This window comes from Sebastes fasciatus, chromosome 3, assembly GCF_043250625.1.
Source record: "Sebastes fasciatus isolate fSebFas1 chromosome 3, fSebFas1.pri, whole genome shotgun sequence".
In the NCBI taxonomy this organism is placed as follows: Eukaryota; Metazoa; Chordata; class Actinopteri; order Perciformes; family Sebastidae; genus Sebastes; species Sebastes fasciatus.
Genome location: NC_133797.1, coordinates 34,129,090 through 34,137,281, shown reverse-complemented (window position 1 = coordinate 34,137,281; position 8,192 = coordinate 34,129,090). Strand labels below are relative to the sequence as shown.

Sequence of the window (8,192 nt, the reverse complement as noted above, 5' to 3'; positions counted from 1 at the left end):
TCTCTAAATAGACATTTGTTTTAATGAATTCAAGACAGTGAAGCATAATAGAATAGACATGTTGCTGATCTGGTGACAGTAGCTAAACTGATATAGTGTTAAAATTGGACACTCCTGCTAATTATAAAGGTCCTCAGCCTGGCAGTTGAGACTGCTGTAAACCCCGGCAGTCTCAAGCTTGTAGAAAGCATCACAGTGTAAGTCGTTCTCTCCCGTCACGTTCACAGAGACAATAGTGAACATCTCATACGGAGGAATCAGTACTTCATCTTCGTCCGAGTCAAACTCGGAATAGGACTTGAGGTAGGCGCCAAAACATGTTTCTATCTCAAAGCAGGTCCTCCGTCCAAACTGACGCAAGTCCTTGTTGAGGGAGCTGGAGGCGAATGAGCCGAAGCGAATGGTTTGTCCTAATTCCCCGATGAAGAGCAGTTTGCTCCTCCGGTAGGTGGTGAAGCAGCTTCTTTGGTTGAGTTTGAGGAGCCGGATGGCGTCAGACAGCAGGAAGTGGAGGGCGTGGAATTGAAACGATGTCTTGTAGGAAGCCTTCCCCCTATGGACTGCTCGGTTTAGGTCGTCGTATGACCCCGCTGTGTAGGCACACAGAGCCCTGAAGTGATTCCAGGACAGCGGGTCATACATGTCCTTATTCTTCATGGCTTTGAGGGCACACAGCTTTGTGTATGTGGAGTGCAGACCTTCCCTGGTGCTCCTGGGGAGGTAGTGGCGTTTCACGTTGATCAGCATCTTCTGGGAGCAGCCGTAATACATGTCATCGACGGAGTCCAGAGACAAGCTGAGAGGGATTCTGATGAGCCTGGACAGACCTGACGGGACCTGTACTGCTGCCTTCAGCGAGGCGTTTGTGGTTTTCTGCACGGCAGCCTGAACGGAGGTATTCTGAACATTTACAGGCTCTTCAGATGCTGAAGATGGGTCCACTGTAGCCTCCTGTGGAGAGGATGTCTCAACATCGACCTTTTGGACATCAGAGCGTTTCAACAGGGCCTTTATGGTGTCATGTTCAGGCAACTGTTGAAAAAACAGAACATGTAGTTTTATTTAGATAATGCATTTTACAAAATAACATTAAATTAAATTTTAACGAGGAATAACTGTCATGGCCATTTTTCAAAGGGGTCTCTTGACCTCTGACCTCCAGATATATGAATGAAAATAGGTTATATGGGTACCCACGAGTCTCCCCTTTACAGACATGCCCACTTTATGATAATCACATGCAGTTTTTTTGCATGCAGTATAAATGGGTCATTTCCTTCTATTCTAAAATGGTGTATTTGAATATTTCTGCATGGGGTCCCTAAACAGTCTTGAATTACATAAAATGGGTATCACAGTAAAGCTGAGACTCTTGTGGATCCAATGAGTTCAACTGTATTCATGTGTGATGATGTTAGTCCCCATAGTAGCAATTTCATTGTAGTGGGACCATTTATTGAAACCTGACCGCACTGTATGAAATGACCTGTGGTGACCTCTAGGATAATCACAGCCTCATGAATTGTTACAGCCACAAACTACAGACCTAGAACATTCAGAGGATGGATGACTTGCATAGGTAGATTGACAATAAGGGGGTTTCTGAGCAGTTTACACAACAGACGTGCTCGCCGTCCAATCGCCGAAAAATTCAATTCTTGCAGAAATCTCCAAATGTCAAACGTTTTTGATCCAAAATCATAGCATGGCTTTTTCTATGGTGTTCCTCAAGGTCTTGGTGTCTTAATGTGGTATTTTGGAGGAATTATTGATATTTTTTATTAATTCTCCAGTGTTAAAAAATGGTTAAATTTAGCACCAAAATAAATATTAAATGGTATCAACACAAAATTTGCTGCAACAATTTATGAGTCATAATAGAGCATGAGAACAGAATCATATACTTCGATCATAATGTTATAAACCCTTACACACTTTTACAATTAATTTTAATTCATTCAGTCATTCATTTTTATTTCCGATTTATGACTATAAGAACTTGATCAACTTAATCAAATTCAATTAGGTCAATTTTAGACTTCATCGTCATCAATCATTTTGAATGCGTAAGACATTTTTACTAATAATTAGAATACAAAAGTATTTTTTACAGAATGGTGAAATATTGTAAAATCAGTGGATATTAGTGGCATGTTACTGTATGCATTAATTATCTTACCGTCTTTGCATTCAGAGGTCTTATCCTCACACAGAGGCAGCAAAGGACGATAAACATCAACATACTCTCCTTCATCATGATTGAAGATACCTAAAAAGAAAACAGGCATTTATTATTCCTGCCTATTAATTCAATCCAAACTTTATTGCAGACTCAAGGTACAGATAAAAAACAAGACATTACATATAAAACATTACATTACAAGATGCACAATAAAAAGTCATGATTAAAATAGATTAGAAATATAAATACATTAATGCCACATATAAAGAACTATACCAATGCCTCCACCGCTGTGATTGGTACCGTGTAGTGTTAAATCTTATGTTAGACAACCGCAAGATTATTTCAATCTCAGAGTCATTTAACCGGCATATAAATTTGTACATGAGATTTCTTAAGACAGTTTTTAAAGTATTTATGCCTGCAGACATAAAACATTTCACTTGCACTGCAACATCTCGGTCTTTTGAGTAATATTCTCACTGCATCATTATATGCAACTTGAAGTCTCTGTAAGCTCACTTTTTTATAGTTTGACCACAAATGGGCTGTAGACAGTACAGTGGTGTACAATATGCTCTGAACAGAGACATCTTCACTCTATCTTGAACACATACTAAACTTCTGTGAGAGAATGTTTGCTTGTGCATACATCTATAGCGGCATTGCCTATAAATATCATCATCTGTCATGTCTTCAGTAATGAAATGTCCAAGACATTTTACCTTATTACAGACACAAAGATTGTTAACAGACAATTTGAAGTCTGGAAATTATAGACATTTTGAGTGTGCTGTACTGGCATATGTATTGGATATCATGCACACCATACACAGAACATACATTGAGGAACTATTAACTTTAAGTGAATAGAAATGCATCACATTCAGATTATAAATCCATTAGCACCAGAGACATTTTATAATAATACAATTATAACTAAAAATCACTTACTTTCACTTTCTCCAAAAAAAATGAAACCAACATTTTTTATTTTTTTTATTTGAATGATTTCATAAATTGCAACTTTTTGTCCAAATGAAAAGAATACCATAAAATTTACCCCAACTGTTCTCTACATCTTGCAAAGTTAAAAAATAAAAGTGTTTTATTGTGTGTTTATGTGTTGTCATAGCCCGGCTCCTAGGCCATGACAAATACGGGAAAGGACGCAGTGATTGATTGTAAATTAAAGATATTTATTACAAATAAATTAAGGATATACAGAAATAACTACAAATGTGGAGTGTGTCAGTCAGTAACATCAGTAATGTAGATGTGGATGTGTGAGCATGATGAAGTGTGATGTGTTGTGAGTGGAAACTAAAGAAAAGCCAAACAAAGGCAGCCCGGCAGGTTCTGACAGGGATGAGTCCAGGTGAAGGAAAAAAGGGCAGAGCAGCACTTGATTGGGGCTTTTATACTCAGGACGCGCCAGCATCAGGTGCTCTGCATCAGGCATCCTCTCCCGTGATACCTTCAAGGACACAGGGAAAGAATGAATGGCCAAATCCACACTGGCATCCCCCCCCCCCCCACCCCCCCCCTAAAGTCGGTGTCCCAAGGGAACACCGGCATACTTTAAACCCATCCTACCAGAACAAATACCACTACTCAAAAGGACTAACTAACAAACAAAAGGCAAACAAAAACAAATAATTCAGAAAAAAATATCTGAAAAATGTATGAAAAAGATGTCCGAAAAAAAATTGTCAAAAAAAATATCTGAAAAATTTCTGAAAAAAAAGATCTGAAAAAAAAGATATGAAAAATGTCTGAAAAAGATGTCCGAAAAAAAGTCTGAAAAATAGATCTGAAAAAAGTCTGAAAGAAATAATTCTGAAAAAAAAGATCTGAAAAATGTTTGAAAAAGATGTCCGAAAAAAAATTGTGAAAAAAAAGATCTGAAAAATTTCTGAAAATAAAAGTCTGAAAAAAAAGATATGAAAAAAAAGTTAAAAAAAAAAAAATCTGAAAAATGTCCGAAAAAAAATTCTGAAAAATAGATCTGAAAAAAGTCTGAAAAAAAAAATATCTGAGAAATGTCTGAAAAAGATGTCCGAAAAAAAATTCTGAAAAATTTCTGAAAATAAAAGTCTGAAAAAAAAGATCTGAAATAAAAGTCTGAAAAAAAAGATCTGAAAAATGTCCGAAAAAAACAATTTGAAAAATTTCGGACAAAATGTCTAAAAAAAAAGATCTGAAAAAAAAGATCTGAAAAAAAAGTCTGAAAAAAAAGTCTGAAAAATGTCCGAAAAAAAAGATTAGAAAAATTTCGGACAAAAAAAGTCTAAAAAAAAAAGATCTGAAATAAAAGTCTGAAAAAAAAGATCTGAAAAAAAAGTCTGAAAAAAAAGTCTGAAAAATGTCCGGAAAAAAAGATTTTAAAAATTTCGGACAAAAAAAGTCTAAAAAAAAAAGATCTGAAATAAAAGTCTGAAAAAAAAGATCTGAAAAAAAAGTCTGAAAAAAAAGTCTGAAAAATGTCCGGAAAAAAAGATTTTAAAAATTTCGGACAAAAAAAGTCTAAAAAAATTCTGAAAAAAAAGATCTGAAAAATTTCTGAAAATAAAAGTCTGAAAAAAAAGTAAATTCTGAAAAGAAATATCTGAAAAATATCTGAAAAAGATGTCCGAAAAAAAAAGATCTGAAAAAAAAGATCTGAAAAATGTCCGAAAAAACACGATTTGAAAAATTTCGGACAAAAAATCTAAAAAAAAAGATCTAAAAAAAGTCTGAAAAAAAATATTTGAAAAATTTCGGACAGAAAGTCTGAAAAAAAAGTCTGAAAAATGTCCGAAAAAAAATATTTGAAAAATTTCGGACAAAAAAAGTCTAAAAAAAGTCTGAAAAAAAATATTTGAAAAATTTCGGACAGAAAAAGTCTGAAAAAAAAGTCTGAAAAAAATATCTGAAAAAAAAGATATGAAAAAAAAGTAAAAAAAAAAAATATCTGAAAAATGTCCGAAAAAAAAGTCTGAAAAATAGATCTGAAAAAAGTCTGAAAAAAAAAATATCTGAGAAATGTCTGAAAAAGATGTCCGAAAAAAAATTCTGAAAAATTTCTGAAAATAAAAGTCTGAAAAAAAAGATCTTAAAAAAGTCTGAAAAAATGTCCGAAAAAAAGTCTAAAAATAGATCTGAAAAAAGTCTGAAAGAAATAATTCTGAAAAAAATATCTGAAAAATGTTTGAAAAAGATGTCCGAAAAAAAATTGTCAAAAAAAATATCTGAAAAATTTCTGAAAAAAAAGATCTGAAAAAAGTCTGAAAAAAAAAATATCTGAGAAATGTCTGAAAAAGTTGTCCAAAAAAAAATTCTGAAAAAAGTCTGAAAAAAAAAATTCTGAAAAAAAATATCTGAAAAATGTCTGAAAAAGATGTCCGAAAAAAAAGATCTGAAAAATTTCTGAAAATAAAAGTATGAAAAAAAAGATCTGAAATAAAAGTCTGAAAAAAAAGATCTGAAAAATGTCCGAAAAAAACAATTTGAAAAATTTCGGACAAAATGTCTAAAAAAAAAGATCTGAAAAAAAAGATCTGAAAAAAAAGTCTGAAAAAAAAGTCTGAAAAATGTCCGAAAAAAAAGATTTGAAAAATTTCGGACAAAAAAAGTCTAAAAAAAAAAGATCTGAAATAAAAGTCTGAAAAAAAAGATCTGAAAAAAGTCTGAAAAAAAAGATTTGAAAAATTTCGGACAGAAAGTCTGAAAAAAAAGATCTGAATAAAAAGATCTGAAAAAAAAGTCTGAAAAAAAAGTCTGAAAAATGTCCGAAAAAAAAGATTTGAAAAATTTCGGACAAAAAAAGTCTAAAACAATTCTGAAAAAAAAGATCTGAAAAATTTCTGAAAATAAAAGTCTGAAAAAAAAGTAAATTCTGAAAAGAAATATCTGAAAAATATCTGAAAAAGATGTCCGAAAAAAATTTCTGAAAAATTTCTGAAAATAAAAGTCTGAAAAAAAAAGATCTGAAAAAAAAGATCTGAAAAATGTCCGAAAAAAACGATTTGAAAAATTTCGGACAGAAAGTCTGAAAAAAAAGTCTGAAAAAAAAGTCTGAAAAATGTCCGAAAAAAAATATTTGAAAAATTTCGGACAAAAAAAGTCTAAAAAAAGTCTGAAAAAAAATATTTGAAAAATTTCGGACAGAAAAAGTCTGGAAAAAAAGTCTGAAAAAAAAGTCTGAAAAAAAAGATCTGAAAAAAAAGATCTGAAAAAAAAGATCTGAAAAATTTGTTTGAAAACGTGTCAATTTGACCCGAAGACAACAGGAGGGTTACAGCAGGAGAAATATAGAAGCGTTGAAAGGCATGAATGAGAGCAAAGATCAACATACGCTGTTAGGCTATATGTGCCAACGCTGATGCCCCGGTTACAGCAGTCGGAGACCAGCAACAAAGACTGTTGAAGGAAAGATGAACCTGTTCGTCTCGGAGACACCGCCTGTAGAAAGCCTCACAACAAACACGGTGTGAAGTCTTCTGGGTGTCATAATAAAATGCTGAAATATTACAGCTAATGCTCTGTTTGTTAAGTCTTACTTCCAGGTGTGACAGCTGAGATGTCAGTTTTCCCACTTATTTGACAGACTAAGCTTGAAAGTTGTGTGACTGCATGAGTCCTCGTGTGATCTTTCTATAAGGGTTTTTTTTTCTCTCCATCTGCATGACTTTTGATCCCTCCAATGTAGATACAAATAAGAATGACATATGGCACCAAAGTCATTGGACACCCAAGGCCTGGAGCCCAGATGTGACAGTACGCATTCTTGTCCATGTTCCTTCCAGTAAGCTGTGTGGACAGCTACATGTATGGTGAAAGAGAACCACTGACTGAGAATAAAAGGAATGACATATTCCTAGTGAGCCTTGACGCTACAGATAGCTGACATCGTCAAGGCTCATGTGTTCCCCTATACATCGTGCATTTAACCTTTCAGGAATTGTTCTTTCAAGGACATGTCACACCTAGCCTGTGCATTCATACAGCTCACAGATAGCAGCCAGGCTTGTTTGTGTAGTTGTGTGTCGTTAAAGGGAGTATATCTTGTAACTGCATGCACTCCTATCTCCTATGTTATAATCCTCACCTCCTCATTAACATAATACTTTTACCAAAATCCAAGTGACAAGAAACTGTACATATTTGCAGTAAACAGTAGAATTAAGATTGTATATCGTATAACACCAAGACTAAAAAGATACACCTGTGAATACTCATATTTAAATGATTTCAGACATTTAATTTATTCCACTGGAGGCTCCGGGGGCAGAAATGAGCTGTGTGGCTCCATTGATGCTGAAATAACAAGAATGCTTATTAATACCAGGTGTAAAAGCAAAGGACTGTGGAGCGGATGTCATTATCCAGATACAGATCACGTGTTAATACCAGGTGAAAATGAGGGATGTCAATTAAGCTCACACTGTCTAATCAGCCAAATTAATTGAACGCACTTGTGCGTGTGTATACCGTGGCTTCAGGTCAAGTTCCCATGGTAACTGAGAGGTGTCTGTAGGGCCACTCTTCCAGTGTGAACATGCTACAGACTCAAAACCTACTGAGTGAACAGAATACTTCATCCCTAAAATGATCATTTGTATATCAATTGTTCACCCCGTGTTATCTTGAAAAACTATGTTTTTCTCGCAAGCCTTAACACTTTCTTTTGCTTTTTCATTTTTAATTTCCAATAATTTTGGCTGTGTTGATGCATATTGCATCAATTTTGGCAAGTTTTCTTTTGAATTTTGGAAGTTCAACCTCAGCTCCTGTTATAAGTCTATAATAAACTGTGGAGCTAAAACACTCAGACCTTTAAGGACAAAAATGTCCCCGTCGAAACCACAATGTTTGAACCCATGGCCATTACATAATACTGCTGTATTATGGAGCACTTCAGTGATGCAATGCATCAAAATCAGTGTTGTTGCTAATCATTGACATATTCCAGACTGTGAAAAGAAAACTAAAATTCACAGTATACAGAAAATAATTACATTTTTGTGTG

At 34.1% G+C, this 8,192-nt stretch overlaps 1 protein-coding gene across 1 annotated transcript; it reads right to left on the bottom strand.

Moving 5' to 3' along the window:
• LOC141765360 (ecto-ADP-ribosyltransferase 4-like) lies at positions 1-2,586 on the bottom strand. Its single transcript, XM_074631422.1, has 2 exons — positions 2,180-2,586; positions 1-1,032 (listed from the first exon to the last, which is right to left on the bottom strand). The coding sequence occupies exons 1-2, from the start codon at positions 2,255-2,257 to the stop codon at positions 118-120; spliced, it is 993 nt and encodes a 330-aa protein (XP_074487523.1). The 5' UTR covers positions 2,258-2,586; the 3' UTR covers positions 1-117.
• Positions 2,587-8,192: the final 5,606 nt, after the last annotated feature.

What these genes read in the sequence shown, in the direction of transcription:
- LOC141765360 (XM_074631422.1), bottom strand. Translation starts at nt 2,257, where the DNA reads ATGATGAAGGAGAGTATGTTGATGTTTATCGTCCTTTGCTGCCTCTGT. An exon ending in GACCTCTGAATGCAAAGACG is followed by an intron (nt 1,033 to 2,179) that starts GTAAGATAATTA and finishes TTTTTTCAACAG; the next exon opens with TTGCCTGAACATGACACCAT.